Source organism: Photinus pyralis, unplaced genomic scaffold (assembly GCF_008802855.1).
Source record: "Photinus pyralis isolate 1611_PpyrPB1 unplaced genomic scaffold, Ppyr1.3 Ppyr1.4_LG2, whole genome shotgun sequence".
NCBI lineage: Eukaryota > Metazoa > Arthropoda > Insecta > Coleoptera > Lampyridae > Photinus > Photinus pyralis.
Genome location: NW_022170403.1, coordinates 52,305,001 through 52,322,643, shown reverse-complemented (window position 1 = coordinate 52,322,643; position 17,643 = coordinate 52,305,001). Strand labels below are relative to the sequence as shown.

Here is a 17,643-nt window from a genome sequence, read left to right as displayed (position 1 = left end):
ATCTTTAGTTTCAATGTAGTCACAATTTATGCTTCACTGGGCCTTTAATATTTTAAAAGTAAGTTGGATTGGATTACGCATTGCACTTTGCAAAGCATAAATTTTCGACAATAAAAATTAATATCGTTAAATTTGGCGTTTGTTGAAATTATAGCCTATATTTTGTATAGGAATAGGGCCCCTCTATAATTTGTTTAGCCCCTGGCCTACAGAAACGTTAATCCGGCCCTTGTCCTAATTTTTGCGTCCGAATGTCCGCGTCGCAATGTCTGCGTCCTAATGTCTGCGGTCTATTCCCTTTGAGATCCAATGTCCGCGTCCTAAAGTCTAATATGCCCACCATTCTAACAATTTAATTTAAATTTAGAAATGTATTGCAAATGAAATCAATTCCACCAACCAACTTTTAGTGATAGGGCAGCAAATGATAACTTTCTGGACAAAACATAATTACATAAACTTGCAACAAAAGTTATGACTTCGCTCTTTTTTCGCAAACATTTTTTTTTCAACCCCCCACCCCTATACAATCACCCTTATGCGTTGCCGTAGGGGGTTGAAATTAATCTTAATTTAAATTGCTCGCTATCCACATTCCTCGGTTGAATTTTCAGGTCCGTGGCCAGACTGGAAGTACTCGAGACCCCACATTTCCCGCAAGAGATTATTTCAAAGTTCCCTCTTGGGAAAAATAAAAAAATACTCGTGGGAACTTGAAATTTTGCACACGTGTTCAAGATGACGTAAAAAAAGTTATGACTTCGCTCTTTTTTCCCAAAAACATTTTTTTCAACCCCCCACCCCTATACAACTACCCTTATGCGTTGCCGTAGGGGGTTGAAAATAACTTTAATTTAAATTGCTCGCTCTCCACCTTCCTCGGTTGAATTTTCAGGTCCGTGAGCACACTGGAAGTACTCGAGACCCCACATCTAGTTGAAAGTTCCCGCAGGAGATTATTTCGAAGTTCCCTCTTGGGAAAAATAAAAAAATACTCATGGGAACCTGAAATTTTGCACACGTGTTCAAGATGACGTAAAAAAAGTTATGACGACGCTCTTTTTTCCCAAAAACATTTTTTTCAACCCCCCACCCCTATACAACTACCCTTATGCCGTAGGGGGTTGAAATTTTACATTTGACATTTTGGGGGGTGCAAAGTCTATATACACATTTTGAGACATATCTGATCATCCCTACCATCGTAGACCCAAGAGCCCTACTCTAACCCACAAAGTTCTCGCAAACTTTCCATTTCGTTTCGATATTTCGGCGAGTAAACGTGCGAGTTTTATTATATTGTGGCACGTAAATGAGCATTCTGCTTTTTAATTTTGTAATAACAGTTCCTCAAGGTCTATCGCTGACATACGAATAAAATTTTTAAATTGTTGGGATTAATTTTCCGATTCAATTTCAATTTCAATTTCATTTATTATTTACCACGTTACATGTCTGGTAGATGTGTTTGTGGCACGTCAAGCATAACATATAAAAGTAACATACAAAGTAACATACAACATAAATATACAGTATACGATAAAATTATTTTACATTTAACATATATACATAAATAATATTTTAGGTAGGTACATAGGTACATGTAAGCGTACAAAGTTTATACTATGTCTCTCGGTGATATTTGTGTGCTTAAAAATTCATTGACTGAATATAACGCTTTGCTGGTAAGGAAACGCTTAACTTTGATTTTAAATTTTCTATTGTCGAGTGCTTTGATATTATCAGGTAGGTGGTTGTAGAGTTTCAAGTTCACTCCATTCTCATCAGCTCATCAATTAATTTATGGTAGGCCCCATACTTTTCTCTTCTTGAAATCCATTCTCTCACCCACACATCTTTTGTGTTTCACATTATTACTGCCGCCGCGGCCCGCGGCAACACAATGATGTCCTATTGGCGCCATAACGTGAGATAAGTTTTCGAAAACAGCTGCTAGGTATCAACCATGGTGTATAATACACCATGGTATCAACTGACTAGCTAAAAGTCCTGCTAGTGTAAACAGTACGTTTTGTGAGAACTTGCGACAGCAATGGCTCACCCAACTTGCCCGACAGTTTATCGCGACACTTATTACGCACATAAATACATGTGGAAGTTTCTCCCGCGAGATTGTCGTAAATTGCAAGTCTATCTGCGCCTTAAGAAGTTAACGCGAGATAGGAAAAAATTATAGCTTGGTTTATAATGACTTATCTGGTAGAATATGTTAATTTATTTTCTGTACACCATGATGGTAGAAGGGTTTTGAATTTTTGATTATAATAAATAATAACGTTACAATTCTTGTTGTTGGTTTAGTTCATCGCAATTTGGGCGAATGCCACCGAAACATGTCTGAGCTTCTACAATCCGTCTGATTGAAGTGGGTGGAACTATGTGAATGAGAAGTTTAGAATCAAATGGTTTGAAGGATCAGTATCCTATCGCTATCTCTGTTCGTTATGCTCTCGCGCGCTTATCTCTCACACGCTCGCACTCGATGGGATTTACTATACCTAAATTTTTTAACTTCTAAGACGTCTGCCACTATTAAAGTTATACTTAATATCGTCTACTAGGATATTTTTAAAGTAGTGACAAAAAGACGAATTTTTTATGTATAATTTTTATTCGGTTCTCATGGTTTACCTAGTTCAGGTGTGTTTTTCCCTACATTAAAGGGCGTCAGTCACCACCAACACTGCACTTGAAATCGTCTGCCATAGCATATTTGAAAACTATGGGAAAAATGGTATTTCTTGATATAAATCTTTTCCGTGATCCTTATAGGTTAGTAATTTAGTTGATCACCTAAAGAAGTCACTTATTCAGCGCCGCCCCAAGTTAATGCTGCCTGCCACTTACGACTGATTTTATTACTAGTTTTCAACGTACTTTCAGCCTGAATTGTCGAATATTTTGTCGGTTATGGTTTAGTTACTATGTACGCTGCCTCCCAGTCTATCATAAATACCAAAAAATACACACCCTTTTTTTCAAATAGTTTAAAATTTATGGAATCGGTTGCATTACTCAATTTAAGGGCTGTAAGTGATTTACGATCATATCTAATCACGATGTAATCTGGTACCGAAATGGACAATCATCTAAATCAGGGGTCTCCAAACTCTTTAACCTTAAGACCGCAATAATTGCTCCTCTAATGTATTTTCAACCGTATTCTTAAACTATCTGCAATCATTCTCGCAGACCTCAAGTTATAGTGAAATGGTATTGCTAGTTCTTGTTGTCTATATAAACTATTATTTTTTGTATTCCTTCAACCTGGTTAGTGGTTAAATAAGTGGGCCCCATTGATAGGAATGATTTAGACAAAAATCCTGAATGGGGAAACTTCTTTTTTAAAGTTACTGTAATCTACAGAAATTCTATGGTACCCCTAAAATACCAATTTTACCAAAATTTATCAAATGATGGAAAATATTTGAGATAATCTACCCATGTGTACATTTTCACTGCGGAAAATTTTCTATTTACTAGGTTAGTCTTATAGAGAATCACAAAAATAATAAGATACATTTAAGATTCAAATAATTTATTTACAACTCATTTAAATAATTGCTTAAACAATGTACAAAGTAATAGATAAGCTTAGAATTTTTGAGCTCTGTTCAGACTACTTGAGGTAGCAGTACTTAGGTACTTCAGAACAGCTTTTGATTTTTAATATTCATATTAATATCACATATAGTGAATCAATATAATAACGTTAACAGAAATATCAATAGCTAATTATTAGCAATTTGATAATATTTTCCAAGATGTGAAGATGACTATCTGTAATCTAAAAACAAAAACATGTTCATTAAAAGATTGTTTACAAAAAAAATGTATCAAATAATGTGAGATTTAGCTTTTTCAGGCTTACATTATTAATGATACATTAGAAATGCAAACAAAATGCATAGATAAAAACGTACTGAACTTTTTTAAGTAGCAAAAAAATTAAAAACAGCATAAATGAAATTGAACTGGGAGGCGATTTGAAGAGTATCTTCAAGAAAAAGTTTATCTTGCTTTATTTGTAAAAATTTGAACGCCTAAATATTGCATATCCATGCGCGCATTCATATGATAATTTAAGTCAATTGCTGTACATCCTTATATCGTTTGAATTGTCGTCGTTTATTAATATAATTGTAATGATATAATATAATATAATTATATAAATATAATATAATCATAAACCGTTATTGGTGAATGTGTGCACATTTTTTCTTAATCAAAGTAAAGCAGATGCAAATACATAAAAAAATAATGCCTTTTGTTTAGGGATTGTACCTTATTGAATTTGTCTAAAAAATTATGTAAGTTACTCTTCAAAACATAACCTCCTTGAATTTTTGGAAGTAAAAAAATGGTTAGATTAGCAGTTAAGTCTAAAAAATAAACTAATCAAAAATACAACCTGCAATGTATCGGTGCCTCTTAGTGTCTGTTTGATCTCTTACCCCTGCTGCTACTACGAGATCGTAACCTACGCCTGTGACGCACTTCTGGACTGTAAGAAGTTGATTTACGCCGGGAATGAGCTTTGCTACTCTGTATTGTACTTCTAGAACCCGAACGGGATCTTCGTGACCTTTCTGAACGAGAATGAGATCTCGACCGGTGGCTACGCTCAGACCGACTATGGGATCTAGAACGCCTGCTTCTGGAGCTAGATCTATGTGATCTAGTGTATGATCTGGAGCGGTTCGAATCCGTACTAGATTTTGACCGTGATCTCTTAGAGTAATAACTTTTATACATATTATGTCGCGATCTATCTGGCGATCGCGATTTTCTTCTTCTACTATCGGGTGATTTCGATCTCGATTTCCTTGACCTTACGCTGCTTGCTTTGGAATTGGACGATTCCGAATATTTCAATTTTGCATCGGAACTTCTCATTTTACTCTTCCTCTTTTGTTCTGGAGATCGACTTTTATTGCGACTCTTTAAATGCCTAGTTCTTGTTTTCGAGTATTTTGAATTACTTTCGGAACTCGAAGAATTCCTCGATCTATTCATTTTTTTACCTTCCGAACCGGTGTCACTATCGTCTGAAGAACTACTCGACTCCCTACGTGATTTATGACGCTTATACAATTGTTTCGGAGATACTTCTTTGCTCACTTTTGCCTTATAGCCTGCAAAAATGTAATCATTTACTTTCAAACACGATAAAGAGCACAGGAAATTTAGACAATCTTTTCTGGAAACGAGTGTAGTTGTATTACTGACCTTGAAATTTTGCGTCTACCTGTGAGTCACTGCTGTCAGCCTTGGGAGTTCCTGCTCTACTGTCATCGAGATGTTTCTCCGCCGCCGCTAATCTTGCTTCAATTTCTCGTTCCGTTTTTGAGAATTCAGCTTTTTTCCTCTTAATGGCGTCCTTGAAGTGAACTTTAATAGTATACTATTTATTTGGTAAGAGATAACCTGTACCTTTAATTCTGCATCTGAGTTGTTTCTTGAGTGTTCATAATCATCATCACTATTTTCGCTGCTGCTGCCTGAATCGCCGTACATACCCAGTCCTAACAAAAAATGTTATTAGAAGCGTGCTACGTCATATGAGTGATTAATTAAACCAAGGCAATTACAGTCTTGCAATAAGAACCTAAAATATATCGATTTTCTCCGTTAGAATGTCCAATAACAATTGTTCTGTAAATAAAATGATTGCATAACAGAGTGGAGAATAAATGTTAATTAATTTACCGAATGTAGTTGGAGTATAGTTTGAATGATCGTGGAATGATATAATTTCAAAAATGGAAGATGCTTATTGGTGAAAAAAAAATAGTTACCGGTTGTACCATAATAGTTCAACATCAGTTGGGTTGATTGACATACCTAAGAAACTTGATTAGATCTTTTTTTGTATCTTAGCTATTCAAATCTCTAGATTCCATCAGTCATCAGAACCGAGGTGAATGTATCATAGTACACCTGACCCAATGTTATTTGTAACACTCTATACATCAATTTGAAAAAGTGGTACTTTATTCTCTACTACATATCAACCCATAATGCAAAAGAGGTAGTAACTATTAGGACAGTTGCAAATTAATTCACAAACTAATGACGTGATACACATCTTTAGTGAAAACGACTATATTTGAGCAGAAAGCATGCTACTTTGTTCTATAGTATCTTCAATGTAGCTTTGTGGATAACTGATTAGGAATTACCACTTACAAATAATTTTTTCTAGGTACAATCGATACCCAAAGTAAACTTTTGCGCTCGTATTTGACAACGCAAACGTAATCTTTTTCGAGGAATGTCAGTTTGTCGCTTAAATAAAAAAAAACGCTGGCTCTCCCAATTATTAACTATAAATCAAATATGCATTGCTCAGAGTATCCAATGACAACCAGCAAAAGACATCTTTCATTTGAGAGAAAAATTTAAATTTTTGGAAATATGTGAACTGCTCGATTAGATTGTAGACAAAATCTTGTGTGTAATTCTAGCGCAAATTGATGCGCTCTTAATACACAAATAGGTATTATGCAACCAAAATAACTTCCTAAAACAAATAAAAGATCTAGCTGTCATTATTAATTTTATTAATTAATTTGAATATTGTTGCCTTGGCTTCCGTATTTTTTTTTCGTTCGTCTACGATGTATTCCATGTCACTGAAGAAAAAGTTGATATTGTCAATTGGTATAGTGCGGGTAACAGTTTAAAGAGAGTAAGAGATTTATTTTCTGTGAAGTGAAAGCAACAACATTCAAATTAATTAATATGACAGCCAGATCTTTATTTGTTATTTTGGTTGCATAAAATTAGGCATTGGAGATATTGTCATTTAAAAGTAGACATAGAGAAAAACATTACACGTAAATCTCTATGTCTACTTCTTAATAAATATTACAGTATATTGATTATAATGGGGTACATATTCACGACATTATTAAAAGTAAAGCGAGCCTTATGCACATCGACTTTTGGCCGTGCGCCGTGATTTTTGATATCTGATGAATAAATGTATCAACTCAGACGTATCGAATTCCAACCTTTCACTAGTGCGCAACACTGAATCGCCACATGCTTTCTATTCAGGGAAAGACCAACGTTGCGCAGACAGACAGACATTCAAAGAGTTAAGAAAAAATTTGTTCTCGTCACTTCTTAACTTAACAAATTGAGTGACAAATGCGCCAGTGGTAGGTGTACGCATACAGCTCTATTTCGTCGCATTTTTCTTTATTTTTTCAATCAAATATATACACAAGGCTTTCTCGAAATCGTCGATCTTGAAGAACACCGCTGTGGGGGTGCAGGCAATTACGCCGTTTATTTACCCCACGGCACGCGCCGTTCTGTTTACGGCATGTTTGAGGAATGCATGGCACCCCGCCGTTCGCGACGCACGGCGAACAGTCGATGTGTGTAAGGCTAGCCTAAATTCTTTAGAACAGCTAACTTTACACTAAAATTTGTACAACAATGATCTCATTATTCACAAAGCTGTGCTGAAAATACTATACCGGGTGAATATTCCCAAACCGAACATAGAGAATTAACATGGGAAAATGGTTTTTTGTAGATAGTTGCTCCCCATGCTAACGTAGAAGATCTATAATGGCACCAATCGAAAGAAGATTTGTTTCCTCATCTAATGATATACGAATTAGTTCCTTTTCAGGTATATTTCTCACTATTTTATCAAAAATTCGGAATAAATCCACTTACCAAAATCATGTTAAGCCATGACTAGTAAGACAAAAAGCAAATTCAAAAGTCAAAATCAATATCAGTTTATTTTATGACAAGTGGCATTAATTTTTTTGTAAAATGCGGTTGACTGAGGAAAAAGTATTTATAATCAACAACGTTTACAGCGGGTACGCGATTATTGTTTTCCGTGCGTTTTAATGAGCGTCTCATTCCGTCTGTGTGAAAACCTTTTTCAATTCTTTAGGAAATTTCCATGGCTTAACATGATTTTGCTAATTGGAGTTATTGCCGAATTTTTGATAAACTAATGAGAAATACACCTGAAAATAAAGTAATTCGTAGATCATTAGATGAGAAAAAAAATCTTCTTTCGATTGGTGTCATTATAAACAATCTTAAGTTAACATGGGTAGCAACGATCTGCAAAAAACGTTTTTCCTATGTTAATTGCCTATGTGCGGTTTTAAAATATTCACCCGGTATAATAAGATACATTGTGACCCACTTGTACACCAGTCCGAGCCAGTGCTTTTGGATATCAAGGGGGGTGACTAGGAACGACTAAGAATCGGCATATTGTTCAACTAAAAATTTAATTCTTGCTTGTGTAGCGGCAATTTTCGCCATTATGGTGTTGTTTTCTCGGATAAAAATTGTTAAACGCCGCTCAGCCTTCGGGAGCGCATTCAATGATTATTCTTGTTTTGCTGTATTTCCTTGTAAATTCTCGTATAGTCGCGATTTTCCCGTTTAGCCGACCGCTACTAGATGCCCCCCTTAAGAAACAAAAGAAATGATATCTCATTGGTGATCAGTAAGGAATCGATACTACTGAATTCATTGAAGGTCGTTAAGTTCGTTGATGCCCTAGGACTAGTTAGTTTAAGTCCCATAGCAGCCATTTCTATTATTATAACGCATTTTCTAAAGCGACATCAAGGCGCCGTCAAGTCGCATACAAGGATTACTCACCGTCGACAAAGAATGAAATCGAATGCTGAAGTGATAAATAGTGAAATTCGCGCTCGTGTTACAAATGTGAGTACAAATAAGTGATAAATAATTATTAACTGTTATAAATCAATCTATTTAAGGACCGTTATAAATTCATTGTACACAAATAAATCACGTAATTGAATTTACGTCATATTCTCAACCACTAAAATGCATTTCTTAAAATATGATTTATTGCATGGTTAAATGTTAAATATACTATAAATTCACTCACAATTACTTCCTTGAACTCAGCTTCTTTAATATAAAATTAAATTAAAGACTGCAGGGCGTATTGTAGAGGATATAAAAAATGAAATAGTGGTAATAGGGGATCGACTAATAAATCTACCGACTTTCACTGCAATTTTAAGAACTCTACGATATTGAATTCATTAACACTGATGCCTTACTTAAGACACTTTTTGATCTTTTCATACAGTCCTCAAAGTTTGGAACCAGTATAGTGTAAAATCACACATTGCTTTCTGCAAAAATAGTCAGATTTTATGCATACTACCACCACTGCTAATACTTTCCAAAGACAAGCAGTCTAAATTAGCAAACGCATTTCACAGTGAAAAGTGATATGAACAACTCGAGGAAGAACTGTTATGCAAAATTTTGCCATTTAAACTACCTTAAACAAATGTCTCGTTCTCCGTTATTAAAATTTGGGCATTTAAATTATTGTCACGTGAGTGCAGTAGTTGCATTGCATGCGTAAGTGCAACTAACAGCAAAAATGTATTTCGTTTTTCTTCACACTGTGAAAAGCATTATAGTAGCAAATTTTACATTACGACTATGATCATGAAAAAAAATGATGTCACAGATCAGAGTTATTTACAGAAATATACATAAACCGAGACATACACATTACAAATTAGCATAAATCTTCTTTATAATACTGTAAACCATCTTCAGAATGTTTCAAAACTTAAAAACTATAGTAGTGCGTCAAACATTTAACGCAATAGACGGCTTGTTTCATTTTCGATGCTTGTATAGGGTATCTCTGTAATTGTTAGTGCTATAAAAAAAAGTAGTACAGGCGTTATGTCAAACTTAAAGTTGCAAAATTAAAATTTGAAAATATTTGCTCGCTAAAGAGATATGGGGGAAAATCAAAAAATGTCAATTTCAGAATGATCTTGTATTTTCTTAGTTAAGAAAGAAATACAAAAAAAATGTTTATTACAGAAATTTCTTTATATTAATAATTGTTGAATAATGTACGTTTTCAAAATAAGTGCACCCTGTATATAATTCACTCTAAAAAGATAGACATTAAAGTTTCTTTTCAAAAAAAATTAACACAAACAGTTCAAAGAATTCAATATGGATTAAAAAAGATTTTTATTGAATTTTTTGAATTTTTATTTAATCTTTTTTGAAACTAAAGTTTAATATGCTCTCTTTTTACATTAAAATATACAAGGTATTCCCGAGAGTGTTCCATTAAAAAAAATTATGTTAGGTCCAATAACTTTTTTTTACTAGACATCATACACGTTTTTTGAAAACGGCATATCATTTAACAGTCTTTATAAAAGAAACTTTTGTATAAAACACTTATAAAAAATAACAGCCGTAATTTGTAAATTATTCTGCTGTGTTCTCGGCTGTGTTTACACATTCAGAAAGTGCAGTTTTTTGAATTTGTAATCTTTTCTAAAATGCCGATTTCTAACCCAGAAGCATTTAATATGCTGGCGGCGATGGTTCGTGGTCGATTCGGATAACGCAAATAGAAGATATGGGCAGCGATGGTCGCATTTTTAAAATACTCAAAATGTATCGGCAGCATATTAAATGCTTCTTGGTTAGAAATCGGCATTTTAGAAAAGATTACAAATTCAAAAAAATGCACTTTCTGAAGGTAAACACAGCAGAATAATTTACAAATTATGGCTGTTATTATTTTATAATGCATCGTGTTTCATTTGTTTAATTTTCCAAGGCCTACCTAAAAGTGTAGGGTGCTTTTCCAAACAATCTTTCGCGCCATCGACAAATACCGGAAATACGTGAAATAAGATACAATTTAAGCATTTTTATTAATTAATTAATTAATCTCATTTTCCCAATATTTGAGGTTAGGAACGGGATTTTGAAAAACGGTTTTCACTGGCCTCTTTGGATGTTATTTAGCTACTTTTTCATAAAGAAAAAGTCATATCATTCCATTTGTTTTTTTAAGGATTTTGGGTCATAAGTGTCAAAACTAGCCCCCTAGCGAAGAAGGATTCAACTAAATTAACTCTATTTTGGTTAATTCTCATTCCCCAAGGAATGCTCTTTTCAACCATACCAAATTTATTAAAATCGGTCAAACGGTTAAGAAGTTAAAGCAGGTTATTGCAAAAACAATTGAACGCCCCACACCATCTTTGTTTTTGAAACAATTGACTTTTTGTTTTTACGAAAATGGTAGATAACCTGGTTCTCTTTAATAATGTGAAAAATTTTTTTTGCTTATGCAACATTTAAAGAAAATGCAATGTTAAAATTTAAGATGGCAGTTACGCCCTCTTCTGGTCATTTATAAAACTTGAAAATATTTTCCAGCGATTCTTCATGACCAATTTACTAGTGTACTGCTAGTGCGCGCTCATTCATTCACATGCACGGTGTACATTTGAACACAATGTTTTTATTAGGCCAGGGTGACCGGGTCGCGCGACTTGACCGTTACTGCACGAACGCCTTAAAATAAAACCAAAAACCTAAATTTTTCTGTAACTTTAACAGAATATTACAGATGCCACCACCATCCACCAAAGTTTGGCAATATTTATTTTCTACTGCCTGTCATATTAAATAAATTTTCATTGGAGCACTCAACCAGGTAACTAAATTCACTTCACTGTTATTTGTATTCTGGCCCACAAGACCATTTAGTGCACCTTAACATAATCTCTTGAATATTTAGCCTCAAAGAAAACTCGTTCCGCAAAAAACCCGGTCTAAAGCACCTTCCCCTGCAACTAAATTTTCCTAAACATGAATTTTGCTTATGACGAATTTCCTGAGAGAAGAGGACAAATTAATAATGTTTACTAAATTCGTGTGTTTAAGTATTGCGGAAATCTATATATTGAATTAGTGTGATACATTTTCCCTTTGCAAAAGATACCATTACATAAATATAGGCACTTCCTACCGTATCCAATCATTATTACTTTCCCTCATTGGTCGTTTGCAAATCCTATTTATACACGCAGCATGTAACTTGTACAGGGGGTTCTATTAAATTTGTTTCTGTAAATAACCAAAACCTGATACTCATTTTTTGTATTTCAGTATTAAGCATCATACCAAACGAAAAGTTGCTACTATTTTGCTAATTCATTCTACATTTATATTTCTGTGGAAATGTATGACACTCATGGATAACAAAACTAAAATTGTATTGTATTAAATTCTTGAATAAAACACGCCGCTTGATATTTTGTATGTAAAAGTTAACAATGAAACATGCGCAAATGCATAATAAAAAATCTGTACCTAACAGATTAAAATAGAACCATATAGAGTACAGATATAATATATAACAAAAGTCAATATATTATTAAATATGTATAACAAAACACTTTTAATGTGATCACTCTTCAAAATCGTGGATTAAGTGTCCAACACTTAATGCCAAAGAAAGGGCGTCAAGTATGATCCGTATTTCAAGCGCACGCAGAAAAGGAAAGCGTAGACGCAAAAAATAACGGACCAGGAGATATCCAAGGTCGTCTCTTAGGCAACAAGCAAAGGACAGGTAAAGCAGCGCTCGGACGCAAGCACTCTTTCCCCTGCCGTGAAATGGGAGAGATATAAATTGTCACTAAAACCAGGCAACCAAAGCAAGTTACGTTTGCGCCCTTGGGAAAACGGTCGGAAATAGACGGTTCCCGTTAGCACCTTCTATGGGCACTTTTTTTACGCAGAATTTGAATTTGTTATAAGAATTTCCATAACACGCTAGATGTAGAAGTTACTGGGTACTATTTCCTTATTCCTTATGGCCGCCGTATTGAATTTTACGAAATGAGGTAGAGGACAAAAAAGACAAGTACAAAGGTTTTCGCCTAAGGCGAGTAACTTTGGCGCATTTTCCGTGCAGTGATCAGTATTTTCCAAAAGGCCATACGTTTTTCTTTACTAGAAGTATCTCTGGTTTAAATTTCAAAAAAATATCTCTATAAATAAGAAAGTTATCATTGCATATGCGCACACCTAGTGTCTACAGTATGAGATACGTTAACTTTTACTAGAAGTATCTTAAAATTTTAAAGAAATATTTCTATAAATAAGAAAGTTAGAATTTCGCAGCCTGCGCATGCGCACACCTGATTTTTATTATATGCGATATACTTGCTTTTATAAGAAGTATTTTAACATTTCAAACAATTATCTCAATAAATAAACAAGTTAAAAAGGAATCGTAAACGATTTACATAAAGCGCATTTCCACTTGCATTCATTTCCCATTTGTAAGATGCAACTTCTGTTAAAATCGTAAAAATCCGACCACAAATATGAAAGATAGCGTTGCACATGGGCAATCCATTTTTGACGTGCTACTTCAATTTCAGTTTATGAGAAGAATTTCATTTCAATGCTTTTCTAAATAAGAAAGTTGGAACTGCGCATGCGCAAACCTAAATTTTGAAACTAATGTTAGATTTTCCTTTGTTCCAAGCGCCAAAGTATCAAATTTCACTTAAATGCTTCCATAGATAAAAAAAGTTGGCACTGCGCATGGACAAAATAAAATTTTTAAACTGGCGCTAGATTTTCCTTCATTCCAAGCACCTATGTATCAAATTTCATTTAAATGCTTCCATAAATACAAAAGTTGACACTGCGCATGCGCAAAACCAAATTTTGAAACTGGCGTTAGATTTTCCTTTATTCCAAGTGCCTATGTATCACATTTCATTTAAATTCTTCCATAAATAAAAAAGTTGGCACTGTGCATGCGCAAAAACAAATTTTGAAACTGGGATTTTCCTTTATTCCAAGCGCCTTGATTTTCCTTTATTCCAAGCGCCTATGTATCAAATTTCATTCAAATACTTTTATAAGAAAAAAAGTTTGCAATTCGGTTTATAAATGGCCGAGATGCGAAAAGGGCACTGTGAATTTTGAATCGATTCGACTCAACTTTTGGCATTGCGTATTATATGGCTAAGGCTATGCCCATATTGAATTTCATTTCAGTTCATAACTAACGGAGATGTAAAAGCAAAGCAAAAGCAAACAAAATTATTGTGCACACGGACAGATAGAGGGACAGACAGGTACAGGAACAGACGGACAGACCAACAGACAGACGACAGACAACAATACAAAATTATAAATGATCTCTAGGATGGTTAATAAACGGCAAAAGTGTAAAATTATGGAATATGTACAAAACGGTTTGTTGGTTTTTTTACAATAACTTTTTTAGCAATAAACGCAGAAAAAATTCCTTCCTTGGTGCAAGCCTCGACACCATAACGAACCAAATAGCGAAAAAAGTAGAACGATAGCTCTTAAGATAAAGAACTAGTAGCGTCGCAAATGTAGCGGACGGACGGACGGACGGACAGCCGGACGGACGGGTAAAGTGGCCACAACAGCGCATTTTTTTTTTATTTTTGTGGAAATGCGCTAAAAAGGGCATTGCGCAGTCTGCGCATTCCCACATCAATTGTCAAGATTTTTCTTGGTCGAGGTGCCAGAGGTATGTAAGCTATCGAATGAAAAAAAAAAGAACTTAATATCTTCAAAACGTTCACCGACCAGGGCGTCGATTCCCGAAGATCTACTGACCTTGATGTGAACGTGAATATGACTGCATTCTCGAACCTACCACATCGAGCGATAAGTTAATCGAACGCAACAACAGGTCTACAGGACGGATTTTGCAGCTGTTTTGCTAGGGGTTATTCAGTGTCCTAACCTATACATTCACATATTTTCTGTGAAATAAAACATGGAATTGTTCTAGGATTTTCTGGTTATTAATAACAGTACCCATAATGCAAAAACAAAACAAAATACAAAACTGACAAATGACAGTTCAATTCTTGTCTGTGATTGGTTAACGCATAAAGTTTGTCCACGATTCAGGAATGCAGCTAAACTTGAACTTATCTCTATCGTATACGATCGTGACGTCATGGCATCCGGTCACATCACATCCACATCACGGAGCATATCGACTAACTTCGGGAATCGATGCCCAGGGGGCGTCCACAAGCAGGTGTTTTATTCCCACTCCTACGTGCCTAACAATAACTTTTTGACAACAAAGGTTGCTTCAATCAGAGATGTTGATATCGTAATAATAATTGAAGGGAGTTTTGAAGTTCTAATGACAAAACCTCGGAAAAAACTCATAAAAGTATTGGAGAGATAGTACTTGGTAGAAGATCTAAAGATCAATACTGCAAAAGCAGATACAGTACTCTTTACAATGAAAAAGAAAATAGTACCATGCACAAACCTGACGCTATTCAACACCTACATCAGTGGACGCATGAAGTGAAGTGCCTGGAACAAACACTCAACTCCAAATTAAGTTTGAATGCCCACCTGAATAGAACACCCATCAAAATAATGTAACCAATATCATATTTATTTAATAATATATTGACTTTTGTTAAAATATAACCCAAAAAATTACTGCTCAAATAGTTAAAAATTAAGAATGAATCGCTTTGCGCGCGCAACTTACCGAGTTTGCCGCGAGCATTGGTTCCGCTGGGTGCGGATACACGTTGATCTGAAGCTGAAGTTTATTAAATAAACACATTAGCTCCGTTCATCCTGCTAACAATCTCACAAATTCAACGCTTTAAACAATAACTATGTATCGTCATCAAGTTAAATCAATTTTTAACACCACATGAACTGATAATAAATACCTTTGCTTTTCCTTAACTGTCTTTGAAATTCTTCTTTACATACCGCCCGTATTTCTTGATTCGTAACTTTTAATAAAATTTCCGTCATCGTCCGTCGCACCTTCATCATCTTAAACTGTTTGTTATATATTTGTGACTGTTAACATATATATTTACCAATTCTTCTTGTGTTAGTTGTACACTTTCAGTAGAAATGCCCTCAATGTCTCCATTGTCAGCCTCAACAGGTGAATCTTCCCCATCGCTATCCTACAACGGCAGTACTTTACATTATTAAGCACTTGTAATGGCAAGGACTTACAAATTTACTTCTCTCCCTCTCCTTAACTGTAGACTTGATAATTTCCAAAGCTTCTTTTTCATTAAACAATGATTTCTCATTAATCTCTTGCTTCTCCTGCTTTACACGTTCTCTTTCTATTTGCTTCTGTTTGTCTCTTTCCATTTTTTCCAAACCTTCACGGATCCAAGCAGGTAGTTGTTTGCGTTTTGTAGCATCCAACATGACCGGATCAATCGAAGGGGATGAGGTTGTCGGACGCGTGGAAACATTTACTTTGCTGTACCGTTTATTGTGCGGTTTCCCTTTGCTGCCACTTGCAGTCCAATATCCACCAGTATACTCACTGGAACTTCTGTTGTAACTGAAATACAAAGATTGCTCCATGTAAACTACACTTGTGCAAGTCAAAAATTATAATAATAGTAATTGATTTATTCCGCAGCGTACAAAAGAAAGTACATATTTACGTGATTACATCAAATAGAGAATAAGTAACACTACCAGAAAGGTTCAGCAATAAGTTATGCAGGCAACCAAATTCCTGAAAAACTGGTCAATGCCCAAAATTACATTATATTTTAATGGAAAACGTAATGCTCTCCCTTAAAAATACTTTGACTTTAAGCGCAGAGTCCCATGCATTCTGTAACATGAAATTAATAACTAGGGCTAGGATGACGTTAAAAATCAGCGGAAATGTAAAATAACATGGTTAGCCATGGGACAGGACGCAGTGCAGAGCTGCTGAGCAGCCCAGTGTGAAGGGGCACTTACGAGTATTTACTTTGAATTTTGCAAGTATAAGCATATGCTTCTTTTTATTCATACAGGCCATGGTGTATACTTTTTAGAAAAATTTTTTGTTTACATTCTCTGTCAAAGCTCTCCTCTGTTCAATTTCTTTCTAGGAATATCGGTCCAATAATTTGATTTCCAAGAACACCTACGGACTTGTAAAATGGGTACTTACCCATTTGAGCTTAAAAGCAGGAGTAACAGAAGGTAATTTATAGATTAACTTCAAAAACCTAGGTTAGGTCAAAATACCAAGAATAAAAGGCGAGATAAAAGGTAAGTAATTTTATCATAATAAGGAGCGATGAATTTTTTGAGAAAAATGTATAAGCACATACCTTCCGTAATTATTGCTGTTTTCATTCGAATTAGAAAATTGATTGAATGTCGACGGAGTAGGAAGTAAAGGCGCCTTTGAAGCACTGGCAACTGGCGAAGGAACTGATGAAGCATTCGACCAAGTATTATTCCATCCCCAACTTTGTTGTTGATTCCATTCCCACGATTCTGTTGAATTATTTTCATTCCAATTAGGTTTCTGAGCATCATCGTCTTTTTCGACTTCCATAGGCGCTTCACCTCCTTCAAAAGCATTTTCTTTCGTAACTGAGTTGATCTTTGGTGGTGGAGGAGGCGTTAGCAGTTGCTCGGGAACTGGCGGACCGACTTCTTTCATAATAATCCATTGTTGGGCTAAGGCAGCCCAATCTATTTGATCGTTTGGTGTATTTTGGTATGCTGCTGGATTTAAGGGCCACTGCTGCTGGTTGTTATAACTTTGCGAACTTGGCGAATCGCTTGTTGAGTACATCTTCAATTAATTCACTCAACGCTCTAAAAACCGGTAGTTTCGATCTTTTTACACAAAATAGCACCGAAATTAGCTTCTATCTATCCGACACAAAATGACATTTGTGATTTGACAATGACAATGGCGTTTCGTTGTTTTCGATTCGTTTA

The 17,643-nt window shown here is 35.0% G+C and overlaps 1 protein-coding gene across 5 annotated transcripts; it reads right to left on the bottom strand.

Annotated features, from left to right (window-relative positions):
* Window positions 1–3,542: 3,542 nt before the first annotated feature.
* Window positions 3,543–17,643, bottom strand: LOC116162602 (arginine/serine-rich protein PNISR-like). 5 transcript variants are annotated; one of them, XM_031476247.1, is made up of 9 exons: window positions 17,022–17,552; window positions 15,907–16,249; window positions 15,762–15,854; window positions 15,606–15,714; window positions 15,416–15,469; window positions 5,455–5,546; window positions 5,251–5,401; window positions 4,433–5,156; window positions 3,543–3,808 (listed from the first exon to the last, which is right to left on the bottom strand). In XM_031476247.1, the coding sequence occupies exons 1-8, from the start codon at window positions 17,492–17,494 to the stop codon at window positions 4,453–4,455; spliced, it is 2,019 nt and encodes a 672-aa protein (XP_031332107.1). In that variant the 5' UTR covers window positions 17,495–17,552; the 3' UTR covers window positions 3,543–3,808; window positions 4,433–4,452. The 5 variants fall into 5 exon arrangements, with proteins under 5 accessions (XP_031332107.1, XP_031332106.1, XP_031332105.1 ...); XM_031476246.1 differs by lacking the exon at window positions 3,543–3,808 and adding an exon at window positions 17,559–17,643 and having other exon boundaries at window positions 3,852–5,156; window positions 17,022–17,517; XM_031476245.1 differs by lacking the exon at window positions 3,543–3,808 and having other exon boundaries at window positions 3,852–5,156.

Excerpts from the sequence above, each read along its gene's own strand:
- LOC116162602 (XM_031476246.1), bottom strand. The coding sequence starts at position 17,494 with ATGTACTCAACAAGCGATTCGCCAAGTTCGCAAAGTTATAACAACCAG. Across the intron at positions 5,402-5,454 it reads ACTCAGATGCAGAATTAAAG|GACGCCATTAAGAGGAAAAA; the intron begins GTACAGGTTATC and ends GTTCACTTCAAG. Across the intron at positions 5,157-5,250 it reads GGTAGACGCAAAATTTCAAG|GCTATAAGGCAAAAGTGAGC; the intron begins GTCAGTAATACA and ends ACATTTTTGCAG.